General features: G+C 36.7%; 2 protein-coding genes across 2 annotated transcripts; both read right to left on the bottom strand.

Moving 5' to 3' along the window:
• Positions 1–435: 435 nt before the first annotated feature.
• On the bottom strand, positions 436–14,160 carry snx19a (sorting nexin 19a). The gene is made up of 11 exons (XM_028467204.1): positions 12,733–14,160; positions 11,376–11,487; positions 11,203–11,303; positions 11,018–11,137; positions 9,658–9,776; positions 8,965–9,052; positions 8,751–8,898; positions 4,279–4,405; positions 1,549–1,733; positions 1,023–1,110; positions 436–544 (listed from the first exon to the last, which is right to left on the bottom strand). Exons 1-11 carry the CDS (start codon positions 14,158–14,160, stop codon positions 436–438), a joined length of 2,625 nt encoding a protein of 874 aa, XP_028323005.1.
• LOC114475628 (uncharacterized) lies at positions 4,807–7,001 on the bottom strand. Its single transcript, XM_028466612.1, has 3 exons — positions 6,263–7,001; positions 5,821–6,103; positions 4,807–5,683 (listed from the first exon to the last, which is right to left on the bottom strand). Exons 1-3 carry the CDS (start codon positions 6,547–6,549, stop codon positions 4,931–4,933), a joined length of 1,323 nt encoding a protein of 440 aa, XP_028322413.1. The 5' UTR covers positions 6,550–7,001; the 3' UTR covers positions 4,807–4,930.
• Positions 14,161–18,904: the final 4,744 nt, after the last annotated feature.

Genomic DNA, 18,904 nt, shown 5'->3' with positions numbered 1-18,904 from the left:
TCCACTTTTAAATTACCAAATATTCACCTTTTGAATACAGGTTTTATCTAGTTTATATGATTTTTGTTGTGAGTAAATTTGTGTATTGCTGCTGTTGTCATGTACAGTGTGTCTTTTTATCTAAACTAGTCGTTTTGTGTGTTTAGGGCGTCACTGTGTAATTTTGCTATGATTTTACATATTTTTTATGTTTATCCTTTTTGTTGTTGTGTTTTCTGTTGACAGTCATTTTGTGTATTTTGTGTGGTGGTTCAGTCTTCAGTAATAACATCACGTTGTGCGCTTCATTTGAAGACGTTTTCAGACAAGCAGACACTGGTCTCTGTGACATCACTTCACACCAGAGATCATGGATTCATTCAGAGGCTCAGAAGAATGTGTCTGAGGAGGATGAAACCAGAGGAAGTCCATGAGAAAAGGTCCAGAGGTGTTTGATCACAAGTCCTTCACTAAACTCTGCAACAAACATCTCTGAAAACTCTCATCACTCGACTCAGGGACCAGAAACTCCAGCAGGAGGTCACAGATACAGAAGATCAGATGTCTGCACAACGCACACACACACACAGGAGGAGAAGAAGAGGAAAAGAGCATTCACACATTTATTTGGTGTTTTGTTATGTTTTTGTTCATGAATTGTGTGTTTTTGTAAATATTTTGTGTGTTTTTGTAAATATTTTGTGTGTTTTTGTAAATCTATTTGTAGTCGTGTATGTGTTTTTGTTGTTATTTGTGTGTTTGTCTTGTTATTTTGTGTTTTTGTTCATTTATTTGTTATTTGTGTGTTTTTGGAGTTATTGTGTATTTTTGTCACTATTTTGTGTATTTTTGTCATTATTTTGTGTATTTTTGTCATTATTTTGTGTATTTTTGTAGTGCAGCTGTATCAGTGTGTGTGTAGGTGTGTGCGTGTGTAGGTGTGTGTGTGTGTGTGTGTGTGTGTGTGTGTGTGTGTGTGTGTGTGTGTGTGTGTGTGTGTGTGTGTGTGTGTGTGTGTGTGTGTGTGTGTGCGTCTGCCTCACTTGTTGATGTGATGATCCTGAAACGAGTCGAGCACGGTCTCCAGACTCAGTCTGTACTTGTCGCTGCCCAGCACGTCAGTGACCAACTCTGTTGAACAAATCAGCAACATGAACGTCATGTTTAAGCTTCATATGTGACACATCATCATAGTTGATATTTTGTGTGTATTTCAAGTCATTGTGTTTTTTAAATAATTGTGTGTGTGTGTCTGTTGATATTTTGTGTATTTTAAATAATGACCAAGCTGAGCATTAATACAAGAAAGAACAAAGGGTTAATGTGTCATTTTTGTTGTTGTTTTACGTGTTAAAAATTCAGCTTGTGTGTTTTTCTGTCATTTTGTGTGTTTTTGTTTTTCATTTTGTCAATTTTTCTGCCATTAAGTGTATTTTTTACTCACTATTTTATGTGTTTTTCAAGTCATTTTGTCTATTTTTGTCACTAAATGTGGTATAATTATGTTAAAGGCTCATATGTGACACATTATCATGGTGTGTGTGTGTGTGTGTGTGTGTGTGTACATGCCTGGCAGCAGTTGCATCAGGCAGTCCAAACACTGCTCCTTGGTCTTCTCCACTTCTTCACAGCTTCTCTCAGGCTGAGGGTGGGAGGGCAGCATCCCCCCCGGCCACACGGCCTCCTGGAGCACCTGGAGGTAGATCACCCAACAGGGAGCACTGGTGAGGTGGGCCACGCCCACGTCCAACCATCTGAGACAGAAATCATGTGTCATATTTAATATCTACAGATGGAAACAACCAGAGGAGCTGTTGATGGTCAACGTTGTGTCTGTTTTTAGACAAATGTTTGAATAAATAACTGTAAAGATGAAGAGGAGTCAACCATCTAGTGTGTCCTATAGTAAACACACAACGTGACTCCAAAAAACACAGGAAAACTACTAAGATATACACAAAAATGTCAAATATACAAAACAATTAAAAGAAAAACATGATTGACTTCTAGAATCTTAAAACAAATGCACAAAATGACAACAAAAGTAAAGAAAATTACATTTAACACACAAAACAAAAGTACACAAAATGACTCCCAAAACACAAGAAAACTACAAAGATATACACAAAAATGGAAAATTTACAAATACACAACCAAAAAAAAACACAAATGACTCAGAAAATATGAAATGACTCCAAAGATACACACAGAATAACAGAAAAATGCACAAAACTGCAACAAAAATCCACAAATTTACTATAAAAACACAAAAGATGACGATGAATATACACAAAAATAAAATAAAATTCAAAACGACGTCAAAAAACCCAATGAGTGATTTACACACACAACAACAACAAAAGTACACAAAATAACTACAGAAAAATGTACAAAAGGACAACAACAACAACGCACAAATGTACAAACACACAGGACGACTATAAATATAGACACAAATTGTAAAATATACAAAATTACACTAAAAAACACAAATGACTCAGAGAACACACAAAATCACAAAAATAAAAAAACACAAAATGACAAAAAAAAAACAGAAAAACTACAAAGATATACACAAAAATGTAAAACTACACTAAAAACACACATACATACGTGACTGAAAAAACACACATACATACGTGACTGAAAGAACACACAGAATCACAGAAAAATGCACAAAATGACAAAAAAACACAGGATGACAACAAAGATATACACAAAAATGGAAAATATACAAACAAAAGAACATAAATGACTCAGAAAATACAAAATGACTCAAAAGATACACACAGAAGAACGCACAATCATTCACAATGCAACAAATTTACTCAAAAAACACGAATACACACACACACAAAATTACACCAAAAATGACTCACAACACACAAAATGACCACAAAACTATAGAAAACACACAAAAGAACAAAAAAAATTCACAAATTTACTGTTAAAACACACAGGATGAAAATAAATAGACACAAAAATGGAAAATATACAAAACCCCACCAGAAAAATAACATAATGAATAACACACTGAACAACAGAAAAACACACAAAAGGACAACAACAAAAAAAAAACACAAAAATGCTGTAAAAACACACAAAACAACTTTGAATATTCACCAAAAAAATGACAAAAGTACCCAAAATGAGTTCAAAAATGCACTAATGGACAACACAAAATACACAAATTTACTCTTAAAACACACAGGATTGATACAAATAGACACAAAAATTAAACATATACAAAACTACACTAAAAAAACAAAAATGAAATGAAATGAAAAACACAAAACAGAAAGAATCACACAATCCTGTCTGTGTAGTTTAAAGTTGTTAAAGCTGTGATTGGTGGTTATTATTATAATGCTAACATTAATGTTGATGATGATGATGATGAATCAGTAAATGAACAGACAACAGCTGGAAACCACAGACAATCACTCACATGTGCTCATTTTTCCTCTCACCACTAGAGGGCGACAGAGGCTTAGTCTACAACCCACTGAACAGGAATAGGCAACTGGAGGCCCGCGGTCCCATTTTGGTCGGCCCCCAAAACAAAATTGTAATTCATGAAGTTGGAAGTTCAATAAAGGACAAAATAATACACAAAACAACAACAAAATGCACCACATGTACAACAAATGTACACAAAGTAACAACAAAAAGACTAAAAACAGTAAAATAAAAATGACTCATAAAACACACTAAACAACAACTTAAACACAATAAAATAAGAATAAAAACCACAACATATAAAAAGACTTCAGAGACACACAAAATGACAACAAAATTACAGAAACTGAACAGAAAAATACACAAAATATGTACAATAATACATAGAATATATAAAAAAACACAATGAGTTAGAAAAACAGACAAAAATATACAGCAAAAAAAGACAAAATTAATTCAGAAAACACACAAAATGTCTAAAAATCAGAAAACAAAGGAAAGCATGCACACAAAGAAAGATAAAAGCCTTTGTTAATTATTCCGTTAATGCTCAGATTGGTCATTATTCTAAATGTTAACGTGAATGTTTGTTATAATGTGGCCCTCAAATCAGACCATCACATTTTTGTGGCCCCGTTGTTGTTGATCATGTCATTTTGGTCATTTTGTGTTTCTGTTGTTATTTTGTGTATTTTTGAAGTCATTTTGTGTGTTTTTGAAGTGATGTTTTGTGTTTCTGTTGTTACTTTGTGTGTTTCTGTTGTTACTTTGTGTGTTTCTGTTGTTACATGTGGTAAAATTGTGTGTTTGTATCTTTCTGACACACACACTTCCTCCCACCTCTCTATGAAGGTTCCAAAGAGCAGTCTGATGGTTTTCTGGATGTTCTCTGTGCACAACCAGCTCCACTGGTCCTTCATCAGCAGACACAGGATGTTCAGAGTCACATCTGCTACAGCTGTGTCTGCACACACACACACACACACACACACAGGATCAGATCAGGAGCTGTTTACAGTTTTTCTCGAATGTCAGGACACATTTCAGGAAACTGCCCTCCATTTTCTCTAAACTCTAAACACAAAACACTTTTCTCAAGCTAGCTCCACAAAAACTCGCAGTCTCTTTACAAAACGAAACTCTCACTCCAAAACCCAAACTTTCACCACAAAACTGTTGCTCCTATGGCCAAAACCAAACTTTGACAACAAAATGGTCCTCACAGCTTGCAAAAATGTAAACACTATTGGATATCTATCACACACTTCAATAAAAATTGAAAACACAATGTTCAGGGTGTGATGTTCTCAGTACCCCATCATTTGTATAGTAATCACATCTGTATAGTAATCAATAGTAAGTCACAGATTATTTTTAGGGGAACCTCATTTATTGACAACCTGTACAAACATACTTTTTCCAAAACAAATTTCAAAAGAGAACAAAAGCATACATGGGGATACATGTCACAAATTCTTACAGTAAAGAGGTTCTATGGGGTCTGTGGGGGGGCCTGTGCAGGGGCCTGTGGGGGGGCCTGTGCGGGGGCCTGTGGGGGGGGCTGTGCGGGGGACTGTGCACGGGCCTGCGCATCACGTCGTCGGGTGGGGTCAGGCCACAGGACCTCGTCCACATCGCAGGCTATGTTTTCCCTCGCCAGGCAGCGGGGGAAGAAAGCTCTGGCATGCCGGACCCAGCCTGAGTAATCCCCCACATCATCACAGGCCAGGTCCATGGCCCTGAGGAGGTTCTCTCTACTATATGGTTGCCGGTCATACACCTTCCACCGCCATGATGAGAAGAACTCCTCTATGGGGTTGAGGAAAGGTGAGTAGGGTGGCAGACATACATTGAGGAATTGTTGGTGTATATTGAACCACTCTCTTATCTGGTTGGTGCGGTGAAAACTGACGTTGTCCCAGATGATGACATAGATGGGAGGAGGCTGTGCTGGAACCAGATTCTGCTGCTCACGGTCAATCAGGATGTCCCGTAGGTCTCCCAGGAATGTGAGGAGACGCTGGGTGTTGAAGGACCCAAGGAGAGCCTGCCTGTGGAGAAGCCCTTCTGAGGTCATGGCTGCACATAGGGTGATATTCCCCCCACGTTGGCCAGGAACGTCCACAATTGCTCTTTGGCCAATTATGTTACGGCCTCTCCTCCGTCTCTTGGTGAGGTTGAAGCCAGCCTCATCCAGGAAGATGTATTCATGTTGTCTCATCATGGCGTCCAACCCCAAGATTCTCTGTGGAAATGAATAGAGTATGGGTAGTGTCACAGAAGGAGTACTACAGTACACTGTGGGCTACTGTGCAGTACAGTGAGCTTGTACACCCACTGTACTGTGAACAATCAACATTGTATACCCGTATGTATACTTACTTGCACATACTGGAAACGTAGCTCTTTGATTCTGTCCGAGTTACGCTCAAAGGGAACTCTATAAGCTTGCTTCATGCGTAGCTTCTGGCGACGGAGGACTCTGTCTATGGTGGCCAAACTGACTCTGTCAATACCTCCAAAATTTATGTTGTCAGCTATGACTCTCTCCTTTATTTCCCTGAGTCTGATGATGTTGTTTTCCCGGACCATGTCCACAATGAGGATCTCTTGCTGTGCTGTAAATAGGGGAGCCCTTCCACCATGATGTGGCAATCTTTCAACCCTATAGAAACAAATATGCTTTCACTCTTCAAAAAAAGACTTACAATCTACAATACAAACATCAATGGAAATGTCCAGTCTCCCAAAGCAAACGTAATGTGGTGAAACCAATTTAGATTGTGGGCTACAAACATTTAGACAAAGTAACTACAGTACATACCTGTTGTGTTGTCTGAATGCCCGAATTATGGTGGACACTGAGAACCTGCTGAGGTTGGGTTGGACTCTTAGTCCAGCTTCTCTCAGTGACATTCCATGGACAATGACATGGTCAATGACAGTAGCTCGCATTTCATCTGTGATGATTGTACGTGGTTGTCTTGCTCTTCCTCCTTGCACTCCTCCTCTCCCTCCTCGCCCTCCTTGGCCTGCTCCTCGCCCTCCTCTGACACGAACTCCGCCTCTGTACATTCTGTTGCCGTTTGGCACCTTCAGCAAACTGTGCATTCTAAACTGGCCTATATAGGTGTTGTCACATCATTGGCAGGTGTCTTCAATTTTGAGTCGTTGTGCATTCTCAAGCGGCCAATATGGATGGTGTCACATGTGTCTTCAATTTTGAGTCACAGTGTTTAAGCAATGACACCCGTGCTTTCATTGTGTTCAACTTTTGATGTCTGAGTCTACCATTTTGCATTGTGTGAGCAAAAGTGTGTTTTAGCAAGTGTGAAAGTGTTTAGCATAAGTGTGAATGTGTTTAGAGCAGTGCAAATGTGTTTAGAGTTCTGCAACATGTGTTTTGGCAAATGCAAATGTGTTCAGAGTTTTGTGAAATTGGAGATTGAGGTGAAATGTGTTTATAGTTAAGCCAACTAGAGGCCAGATTTATTAAAGTGTTTAGGCAACTGGTCATTGTGCTCAGAGATCTAGAAATTGTGCTTTAGCAATCGAGAAAAACTGTAATGATGTAGTGCTGCCCTCTGATGGTGCTGAGGTGTTACTGCAGCTTTAAGAACCCCTCGTGCCACTCTATCACACGTGATTATATCTAATCCACATAATCAACATTAGAATAATGACTGATCAGCATTAATACAGGGGGAAAGAATTTTGAATTATTTTTTTTTTTTCCATCTGTGGTTTTGTGTGTTTTTGTTATTTTTTGTGTAATTTTGTGCATTTTGTTGTCAATTTGTGTGTTTTGGACTTTATGTTCCTTACAACTTGTTGAAATACATTTTTTGGAAATTTTTTGGGGGGCCACACAAAATTAGACTGAGGGCCACATGTGGCCCCCAGACCCCCTGTTGCCTATTCCTGACCTGTATCTGCTTTTATCACTAAACATGTGACTGTATCTAATCTGAGGGTCATGTGATCAACATTTATGTCATTTTTAAATAAAGACCAAACTGAGCATTAATACAGGATGTTTTTGTTTTCATTTTGTCAGTTTTTCTGTTATTATGTAAATTTTTCTATTATTTTGTGTGTTTTGGAGTCATTTTGTGAATTTTGTGTGTTTTTGAAGTCATAATGTGTGTTTAGTGTGTTTTGGTTGTCATTTTGTGTGTTTTAGTGTTTATTTTGTCTTTGTGTGTTGTGTATTTTTAAAGGCAAGGCAAATTTATTTGTATAGTGCATTTCATACACAAGGCAACTCAATGTGCTTTTTGTGTGTTTATGTTGTTATTTTGAAGTCATTTTGTGTTTTTCTGCTGTTAACTTGTGTGTTTTTGAAGTGATTTGGGGCATTTTCTGTTTTTGTGTTGATATTTTTTGTGTTTTTGAAGCCATTTTGTGTGTTACAGTTGTTTTTGAAAGGATTTTGTATATTTTCTGTGTTTTAAAGTAATTGTGTGTGTTTTTGAAGTCAGTTTGTGTATTTTGTGTGTGTTTTAGTTGTTATTGTGTGTTTTAGTTGTTATTGTGTGTTTTAGTTGTTATTGTGTGTTTTAGTTGTTATTGTGTGTGTTTTAGTTGTTTATTGTGTGGTGTTTTCGTTGTTCTTGTGTGTGTTTTTTTACGTTGTTATTGTGTGTGTTGTTTTAGTTGTTATTGTTGTGTTTTAGTTGTTATTGTGTGTGTTTTTAGTTGTTATTGTTTGTGTTTAGTTGTTATTGTTGTGTTTAGTTGTTCTTGTGTGTGTTTTTGTTGTTTTGTGTGTGTTTTAGTTTGTTATTGTGTGTTTTCGTTGTTTTGTGTGTGTTCGTTGTTTTGTGTGTGTTTTTTGTTTTGTGTGTGTTTTAGTTGTTAGTGTGTCGTTTTAGTTGCTTTGTGTGTGTTTTCGTTGTTATTGTGTGTTTTCGTTGTTCTTTGTGTGTGTCTTTAGTTGTTTTTGCTGTGTTTTAGTTGTATGTGTGTGTTTTTAGTTGTTATGTGTGTGTTTTTAGTTGTTATTGTGTGTTTTAGTTGTTATTGTGTGTGTTTTAGTTGTTATTGTGTGTTTTAGTTGTTATTGTGTGTGTTTTAGTTGTTATTGTGTGTGTTTTAGTTGTTATTGTGTGTGTTTTAGTTGTTATTGTGTGTGTTTTTTAGTTGTTATTGTGTGTGTTTTAGTTGTTATTGTGTGTGTTTTAGTTGTTATTGTGTGTTTTAGTTGTTATTGTGTGTTTTTGAAGTCATTCTGTAGTTTTTTCATGTGTTCCGTGTGTGTGTGTTGTGTGTGTGTGTGTGTGTGTGTTGCAGTGTAACATGTCATCATCTCGTACCCTGATCTTTCCCTGAGGTCTTTCTGTCTTTGCTCTGGTGATGACGTCTCCTCTCATTCGTCTGTTTTTGGTTGATTCCACAGAGAAGTTTCTCCTGCTCGCTGACAAACGTCTCCAGAGACGACAGAGACCAACCATTCAGCACCTGAACAGTGAGAGTTTCTTTAGAAACATCCTGTGTCCAAACTCTCCTCCATCATTAGTGACTTACAGCGCTGCCTTCACTGACACAGTACGTCACCTTAGGGTGCAGATCTGCTACGTTTAGAGGAGAAACTTTACTGGGAAACATCAGCCGTCTGCAGAGAAAACACTGTCACAGCAGGGGCCACAAACATGTGATTCTATCTGATCCAAGGGCCACATTATCAACAATTATGTCAACATTTAGAATAATGACCAATCTGAGCATTAACACATTTACACAGGTCTGTGGTTTTCATGTCATTGTGTGTCTTTTTGTTAGTTTTTTGTGTTTTTGTAGTGATTGTGTGTTTTTGTAGTCATTATGTGTGTTTTTGTGAGCTTTTTGTGCATTTTTGTAGTCATTATGTGTGTGTTTTTGTGAGCTTTTTGTGTGTTTGTAGTCATTTTGTGTGTTTTTGTGAGCTTTTTGTGTGTTTGTAGTCATTATGTGTGTTTTTGTAGTCATTTTGTGTGTTTTTGTGAGCTTTTTGTGCATTTTTGTAGTCATTATGTGTGTTTTTGTAGTCATTATGTGTGTTTTTGTAGTCATTATGTGTGTTTGTAGTCATTATATGTGTTCTTGTAGTCATTATGTGTGTTTTTGTAGTCACTTTGTGTATTATGTTGGACTTCATATTCCATCCAACTTTTTAAATTTCAGTTTTTTGGGGATTTGCTTTGTGGGCCTCATGTCTGCTGTAAGTGTTTGACCTCTGACCTGTACTTCCTGTTGTCTAACGTTCTTCCATCAGCATCTACGTCCATGTCATCTGTTGGACTCATGGATTCAGGATGAGGAAAAGCTGTTTTCAACGTGTCCAACGCGTTTTCCATCATCTTAAAGAAATAAAACATCTAATATTTATGAACAAAAATACAATCTTTATGTTTTTCTTTCCCTATTTTCAGTCCCACATGTGGCCCTCGCTCTAATTTTGTGGCTCCTCGAAGTAAACAAACAAAATGCCTCAAAAAATAACAAAAAACTACCAAAATATCCACAAAATTACTAAAAACTATAAAAAACAGTGACAAAAATACACAAAATGACAACAGAATTACACAAATTTTACTCTTAACACACAAAAGATGACGACAAAATACAAGTTAAGGACAACGCAAATACACACAAATGACAACAAAAATACACTAAATTAACCATAACATAGACAAGTCGACTAAAAATACATTAAAATGACTCAAAAACTATAAAAATAAAATTACAAAAAATTTCACAAAATGACAAAAAAATCACAACTTAAAAAAACAACTTAAAAACACAAACAACACAAACAACACAAACAACACAAACACAAACAAATGACAACAGAAATACACAAAATCAACGCAAAAATTTACAAAATAACTAAAAATACACAAAAATAATAGAGAAATTTACTAAATGACAACATTAACACAAAATGATTTAAAGAAATTACAGAAAATTACACAAAACTAAAACAAAAATTTCAAGCACATCTAAAACAACAGAAATGCAAAAATTACCAAAATGACTAAAAATACACACAAATAGAGAAATTACTAAATAATAAAAAGGGCAACAAAAATATCAAACAGATATAAAACAACAACAAAAATACACAAAATAAGAAACACACAAGATTAACCAAAAAAATACACAAATATACAGATAATTTGACTAATTGACAACAAAAATATGCAAAATTACTCAAAAAAACAGAAAAGATGAAATAATACAAATATTTATTTACAACCTTATTGATTCTTACTGACCTTATCGATTCTTACTGACCTTATTGATTCTTATTCATCTTATTGATTCTAAATGACCTTATTGATTCTTATTCATCTTATTGATTCTTACTGACCTTATCGATTCTTACTGACCTTATCGATTCTTACTGACCTTATTGATTCTTACTGACCTTATTGATTCTTACTGACCTTATTGATTCTAAATGACCTTATTGATTCTAAATGACCTTATTGATTCTTATTCATCTTATTGATTCTAAATGACCTTATTGATTCTTATTCATCTTATTGATTCTTACTGACCTTATCGATTCTTACTGACCTTATTGATTCTTACTGACCTTATCGATCCTGGACTTGACGAAAGGCCTCCTTCCAAAGTACGTGCACACGTCTGAAGTGAGGAAGAGGAACTCCTGCATGTCGTCACTGTTTGCTGTTTCAGGAATGCTGCTCAGATGCTTTAAACACAGTAAAAACGTGAGTAGAACAGATGAACAGAGTGAACTCAGATCAATGCACCTACTTTGAGAAAAGCATCCAACGTGCTTTTACGAGCTTCCACCTTCTCAGTGTCAGGACTTCCAAACGTCAGGTCAGGGAACATCTTTTTAGGCCCTTTAACGTCTGAAAGGTAAAATACAGGCGTTTTCTGCCTAAAAAATGACACATAAATCAAAGTGTAGGATGATTTCTTACTCTTGATTAATTTCTTGGTTTCAGGTTTTTCCTCTAAACGTGCGTGAAGGTTGAGGAACTCACTGTATCTACGATTGACTGAGTGACAGGACGGGGGCTGCAGCGTCTCAAACTGACAGCGACAAAGACAGAAATACAAATTAGATCTGCACTAAATCATTATTTCACTAATTGATTCATGAATTTATCATTTGTAAAGGATTCATTGATTAAATTGCATATTTTATTTTGCAACAGATTTACACGACACAAAAAAATCCACTTCAGCTCTTTTTAGAGCATGACAATATATTTTTGATATAAAAATAAACTTTAAAAATAAATATAAAAAGAATCAAAAGTAAATAAAGAATAAAATATAAAAATATATACATTAAATAAATGACACAAAATATATATATAAATACATACATATAAATTACTAATCCATTTTAAATATATGTACTACAGTACTTAAAAAATTAAAAATAAAACAAAAACACTGCATCGTGGGATGTTTTTTCGGGAGGGGGATTCTGAAAAGGGGGCGTGGCTAGCCAGAACTGTAAAGTTAGCCACGCCCAGAAATAACTCATAAGGATACACTAAAGTGATCAGTAGATGCCTCTGAGGAAGGCTGACAGTTGGCAGTCAAAACATGTCAGGAGATCAAATTAAATTTCAAAGTAAACTTCCTGAAAAATACATATTATTCCAAAAAATGAAGATTAAATGAACTTGCTGGAATTATTACTCTTTGTTATTTGTCATCTTTTAAATTATTCTTATTAAATCACTTCACTGTGTATATGTCTTATTACTATTGAATTTGTAATAAATGCGCTGTATAAATGAAGTTTGATTAATTGAATTGAATAAACCTTTATTTATGTATGAATATTTTTAAAAATGTGGCCTAAAATCTTTGAAATGTTTGAAATTAGTAGATTTATGTCTAATAAAACACATTATTATTCATCATATTTGTTTTCTTAACTTTTATAAATGGGACTACTTTACAGTTTTAGAGCCTGTGTTCCTCCATCTTGAAATCATGTGATTGATGATGTCACAAGGCCCCACTTCCTGTAAACATCCCTTTGTTTTCTATTGGAGTCAAACATTCAGCCTGATTTTTAGATCATTAAGTAGATTTTTTAGATCATTAAGTAGATTTTTCACTCAAAATAACAACTTCTTCTGCTGAAAGAGTAAAAAAAAACCCAATTGTGATTAATAATAATCTATGACCACAGTAGTCCCATTTTTAAAAGTTAATAAAAAATTAATATGGTGGAAAATAATAAATAATAATTAAATAATTTGTAAAAACAGTGGAGGATCCCTTTAAATATGAACGCTAAAGTGTTAAAGTGACCTTTATGGTGTAGAGGATGTAGGGGTGAGCTCCAGTTCCAGTGATGGTCCCAGAGATGTGCAGGTTGTAGATGTTGCTGCTTCCTTCACAGCTGCAGGAGGAGGTCACACAGAGCTTTCTAGGAGGACATGTTGGGTTCTTGTCCTGGTTCTTGTCCTGGTCCGTCCCTTGAGGCCAGGCGGCCCCCTCTGGATCCACGGCTTTAGGCCCCAGACTCCTCAGAGGACCGAAGCACCCAAACGCCTCGTCATCCTTCAGAGCCAGCGCGCTGCACACAGAGGCTGGAGGTCCACACTCACAGAACCCTCCACTCAGGTCCTCTTCTGAGTCCGAATGGATGAGGGAGTCAAAGGAGATCCTCTGGAAGTCTGAGGACCGGGAGGAGCGTCGGTACCCAAGGGAGCAGCAGCTGACTGAGGAAGGGGGGAGGAGGCAGCTTCTCTCTTGGTCCACAGGAGACGTCAGACTGGTCCTGGTGCTGGGGGACGGCGACCCGGACCCAGAGTCCACGTCAGAGACTCCTGGGCTCACAAAGCCAGCTGTGTCAGAGGACGAGGTGGACTTACAGGTGCTCCAGGACTCCTGCCTGAGGGGACACGCGTACAGAGCATCTGCTGGTACGTCTCTGGACCTAGTGAAGATGTTCACCACAGTTTGGTTGAGCCAGTCCGGGTCCGACACGCGGCCTATGAGCGGCAGCAACACGTTGCAGGTGATGAGCTCCGTGACCATGTAACCTCCAGTCCTGGTTTCCATCTGCGGGTACGGAACCAGCACGTGCAGGACCAGGTGGACCAGAGCTCTGGAATAGCTTAGCTCTGCGGCGGCGCTACTCATGGCTGGATGAGGAGAGTCCACCTCGCTGTACAGCTGCCACAGGCTCTGGTTCCTCTGGTTCTTCTGGTTCTTCTGCATCTGCCTCACACTCATGTAGCTCTGCAGGTGGCCTCCGTACAGCTCCAGCAACCTCTGGACCAGCACCTTCCTGTCCACGTGCCGAGCACGCTCCTTCAGCTCCATCACCGACTCCAGCATGGAGTTCCGAACGGCGCGCTCGAACTCCCCCTCCACCTCCGGAACCAGCGTGCGGTACCAGGAGGACACAAAGTCCCGCACCGCCTTGTGGACGGCGCTGTGGATCTCACAGTTCAGCCTCCACTCCTGCTCCGGTGAGCACTGAGGAGGACCCACGTCGCCTAGAGGCAGAAAATGCTCCAGGTGCAGGAGGCTGTCGGCATCCAGCATGGCCCGCGACCCTAGCCAGCCCCCCAGGACCACCAGGAGACTGGTGAAGATGCAGAGGAGCCACACATTCACCAGAAGGTGAAAGAGCACCAGCCACGCCAGCAGAGCTCCAAGACCCAAGAGCCTCCGCTGGCCCAGGAGCTCTGACACACACCAGAGGTTTGGACTTCTAGTGGGAGCCATCTCGGCCTCCAGGAGCAGCTGGAAAAGAAGAAACATGTGAAAAGATTCACCATCAAAGACCTCATCAAGAAGGTTCTTATTAGGAAAGCAGATGTTGCTATTTAGAGGAGCTGTCATGTCCACCAGATAGGATGTATAGCAGATGTTGTTGTATATTCTCAGAGAGTAGGCGGAGCTGTATTTTTATACCACATATCAGTTTCTTATGTGATGTAATTCCTGAGATATTGGAAGCTGAAAATGGAGGAAAAATAAGGAATGCACAAAAATTGACACATACCTCCTTCATTAAATTGTCCATATCTCAAAAAATATTAATCAGATAAAAACTGAAAACTTACAGTGTGACTATTGAATAACCACAGAACAATTGGTAAAAAATTCAGATTTTTTTAGACCAAAGTACGTGGACCATTTGTTCCAGATCCTAAACAAACTTAGTTAAAACGTTGTCACTACAAACACTTGTTAACGGCCGTTTCCATGGGGACATCAAGAGTTTTGTCTAATTTCATAAGGGGGGGGGGTTAATCTATTTGGCCTTAACTGTATTATTGTGACATCAACCAGTTCAGCTCCACTGGTAGTTAGACTTTACAAGTGAAGCAAAAAAAACTGTGCATGAGTAGCGTACTACTACTAGTAATACTAGTAAACTTACTCGTGCGTTAGTAGACAATACTAGTAAAGCCAAATCATCTACTAGTGGGCAATTCCATGTGCCTGGTACTACTAGTAGACTTGAAATATAATGTTATAACGCAAAGCTTCAATAGTTTTACTAGTAACATAATTGTTTATTAGTGAATAATATAACTTTACTAGTAAACTCCTGCACTAGTGCAACAAAAACCTTTACTAGTGCACCAAAAACCTTTACTAGTGCAGCAAAAACCTTTACTATTGCAGCAAAAACCTTTACTAGTGCAGCAAAAACCTTTACTAGTGCACCAAAAACCTTTACTAGTGCACCAAAAACCTTTACTAGTGCAGCAAAAACCTTTACTATTGCAGCAAAAACCTTTACTAGTGCAGCAAAAACCTTTACTAGTGCACCAAAAACCTTTACTAGTGCACCAAAAACCTTTACTAGTGCAACAAAAACCTTTACTAGTGCAACAAAAACCTTTACTAGTGCAACAAAAACCTTTACTAGTGCAACAAAAACCTTTACTAGTGCACCACAAACCTTTACTAGTGCAACAAAAACCTTTACTAGTGCAACAAAAACCTTTACTATTGCAGCAAAAACCTTTACTAGTGCAGCAAAAACCTTTACTAGTGCAACAAAAACCTTTACTAGTGCAGCAAAAACCTTTACTAGTGCAACAAAAACCTTTACTAGTGCAGCAAAAACCTTTACTAGTGCAGCAAAAACCTTTACTAGTGCAACAAAAACCTTTACTAGTGCAACAAAAACCTTTACTAGTGCAACAAAAACCTTTACTAGTGCAACAAAAACCTTTACTAGTGCAACAAAAACCTTTACTAGTGCACCACAAACCTTTACTAGTGCAACAAAAACCTTTACTTTACTTTACTATAATACTATAATCCACTAGTAGAACTAGTAAAGTCTAAATATTCACTAGTAGTACTAGTAGAACTAATGCAAGCAAAGTAGGAGGGATTAGAACCAAATCCAGCTCCGTGATTGGTTGGAATATTTTTGAAAGCCTGAATTTGCTTCCTCTGCCCCCTGATTAGCATATGACGCTAACTAGTAATGCTAGTGACACTTTTTCATTCACTAGTAAAGTGTAGGCTACTAGTGCATTAGTTAATAATATTGATTACATGAACTCCACGTGTGAAACGTAGAGTTTAACTATGGTTGATATCACATTAAAAGTGTTTATGAGGCATTTACAATCAAACTCTTCATGAATATAACATTGTATTGAAGTAAAACATTATATGTTTTATATGTGTATTATATTAAAATAAAAAGTTTTATTATTATTTCTATGTTAACCTGTATACATGTTCTTTTAAGACGCAGAGCGGTCGTACTTAGAGGCACAAAGACAAATCATGTAATGTAAAATAAACATGTATATTTACATTAAGAAGAAAACTACATGTAGTGTTAACTTAAAACTACAGATGCAGACACAAATATATAATACATAAATAAATAAAGCTAATTTAGGCTGCTGAAGTATTAAATATAAAGGAGTGTTGCACTGCGTTGTTGTCGTGTTGAAACACATCAGCAGCTTCTATGAATGAATCCATCAATAACATGAAGGAAACAACATCTAACTGTCAGCTATAGACAGTGATTTATAGACAGGAAACATGATGTGTATAGAATAAAACTAACTATACTGTACCTGGAATCTCACAGACGTGTTGTCGTCGTCCTGCGCTGAGAAAAGCTTTAATCCTCACTAAGATTATCTAAAGTATAGACGTCCATATGGACAGGCTGAGTGTCCAATCCCTAGTTCCTCTTTTATATCAACTGTCTAGAATAAATACATACAGTATAATGGCCTGAGTAAAAATAAATAAATCTTTATTTCATTAGCAAGTAATAAGATGAATAAGAGGCACAAAAAACGACAGATAAAAGCATTAAAGGACAATAAAAATACACAGAAATGACACATAAAACATTCAAAATGACAGAAAAATACACAAAAGAATTCCAAAAATCCACAAAATAACAGAAAAATAAAAAAGAACAACAAAGATGACGCAAAAACACACAAAAAAAACCTGAAAAAAGTCAAATGACAACAAAAATACACACAAAAATTATGGATAAAAACAAGCAAAAAGACAGACATATAAACAAAATGACAGCGAGAACACTTTGAATGACAGAAAAAACAATAAAGTACAACAGAAATACACTAAAATGATCCATAACACACTCAAAATAACAAAAATACACAACAAAGATGATTCAAAAACACACAAAATGACTGGAAAAAAGTAGAATGACAACAAAAACAGGCAAACGTGACGAATAAAAACATGCAAAAAAACAGAAAAATACACAAAATGACTCCAAAAATACACAAAATGACAACTAAAATACACAAAAATTACTCATAACTCAAACTCAATGACAGAAAAATACACAAAATAACAAAAAACTACAAAAGTACACTAATAATAACAACTCTGTGTAGTTTCCTGTGTTGGTCATTATTCTGAATGAGGACATAAATGTTGATCATGTGACCCTCACATAAAAGAAGATCTTCACATATTGTTGCTCTGCTGTGGGTCAGGGATGAGTCAATGCAATTCAAATAGAAATTGCCCTGTTTTTCTGTTTTTATAGGAAATATTTTTCGGTTTTGCTGAATTGATGAGATATTTTTTATAGGAAATTCAGAAAAACAGAAAAACAGGGCAAAATGTTTTTATTTACTTTTTTAATCTCATCAATTCAGAAAAACCTAAACTTTTGTCCTTCAGTGAACAATAAAAAAAGCTTCTGTAAATAAATAAATGTAATAAGTAACAAATTAAGTAGTTTTTTCTGCTATCTGTACTTTTCTTGAGTTCTGTATTTATTTTTTGGTGACTTTTTACTTTTACTTCTTAATTTTTCTAAACAAATATCTGTACTTTCTACAGATATAAAAATGAGCTCGTTACTTTGAAGACCTTCAACGATGACGTCATGACGTAAAAAAGACGCAAAATTTTGGTAGTTTGAGCTTTTTTTTTAGGACGGGCTGAAAACGCCCTCACTTTGTTCTTCTTCTTCTTGTGTTCACTAGTTAAAATCACTACTACTGATCAGATCAGGCTGAAATGTGGTAGCTATAATCTACGGATGTGTACGCATCGACGTTCAAAAACTGATTTTCGGTAATTTCCAAATTTATGGGAACGTAGTCGTGTGACATATCGCTTCAAAGGTAATTCAACGTAGATTATGATTATGCCTCGTACAATTCGATTAGGGGCCGAGGGGGTCCACCCCCCCTTTTTATGGCAATTTCCATTAAAGTTGTTTACCCATATATGAATGGGGCCCATTACTCCGTATGTGCAACGGGGCACCAGGGGGCCCCCGGGGGCCCAATTTTTCATATGACTACTTCTCCATTAATGCTTGTTGAATTGGGCTGTAATTTGACATGGATATTCTATGAGCAGATGTCTAGAGCCTCTCGGAAACTTTTTTGAAAGAGGGGTGGGACAGGGGCCCGGGGCCCGATAATTTCTAAATGTATTGGAACGTAGTCGTGTGATATATCGTTTCAAAAGTAATTCAACGTAGATTATTATTTTACGTTGCACAATTTGATTTGTTTTACTTGGTGGAATCGAATCATTTGACTGAATTCTCGGGAACGTGGTACGTGTTGTAGTTCATCAGAACTTGTTCTGTTAGGCAGGTCCTTTAGTTTTATGTTTAACATTTAAAATGTTAAACTCAAAGCTGCTTTGGCTTTCATCATCAAGCATTTGCATTTTTTTTTTTCTTTAAACATTTTATTTGTTAATTTTTATCTATGATTGGTGCTAAATTCTTCAGGTGTTAAAGAGAAACAGATTTAATTTATTTACATGTACCAGTTCTTAAAAACTCTGTCTTATTATTGAAGGTACATTTGTTTTACTTTTTACTCAAGAACATTTAGTAGCATGTGTTTTTTTACTTTTACTCAAATAAAGGAGCAACTTCAATACTTTTACTAGTCATTTATTATTTAAGTATCGATACTTTTACTTGAGTTATTTATTATTTAAGTATCGATACTTTTACTTGAGT

The sequence above is a fragment of the Gouania willdenowi genome, chromosome 14, assembly GCF_900634775.1.
Source record: "Gouania willdenowi chromosome 14, fGouWil2.1, whole genome shotgun sequence".
Taxonomy (NCBI): Eukaryota; Metazoa; Chordata; class Actinopteri; order Blenniiformes; family Gobiesocidae; genus Gouania; species Gouania willdenowi.
Note: the sequence above shows the minus strand (reverse complement) of the source record. Positions and strands in the feature narration are given on the sequence as shown.

Excerpts from the sequence above, each read along its gene's own strand:
- LOC114475628 (XM_028466612.1), bottom strand. The coding sequence starts at position 6,549 with ATGCACAGTTTGCTGAAGGTGCCAAACGGCAACAGAATGTACAGAGGC. Across the intron at positions 6,104-6,262 it reads GCATTCAGACAACACAACAG|GGTTGAAAGATTGCCACATC; the intron begins GTATGTACTGTA and ends TTGTTTCTATAG. Across the intron at positions 5,684-5,820 it reads TACGTTTCCAGTATGTGCAA|AGAATCTTGGGGTTGGACGC; the intron begins GTAAGTATACAT and ends TCATTTCCACAG.
- snx19a (XM_028467204.1), bottom strand. The coding sequence starts at position 14,160 with ATGGCTCCCACTAGAAGTCCAAACCTCTGGTGTGTGTCAGAGCTCCTG. Across the intron at positions 11,488-12,732 it reads ACATCCTCTACACCATAAAG|TTTGAGACGCTGCAGCCCCC; the intron begins GTCACTTTAACA and ends TGTCGCTGTCAG. Across the intron at positions 4,406-8,750 it reads CTCAGGGAAAGATCAGGGTA|CAGACACAGCTGTAGCAGAT; the intron begins CGAGATGATGAC and ends TGTGTGTGTGTG.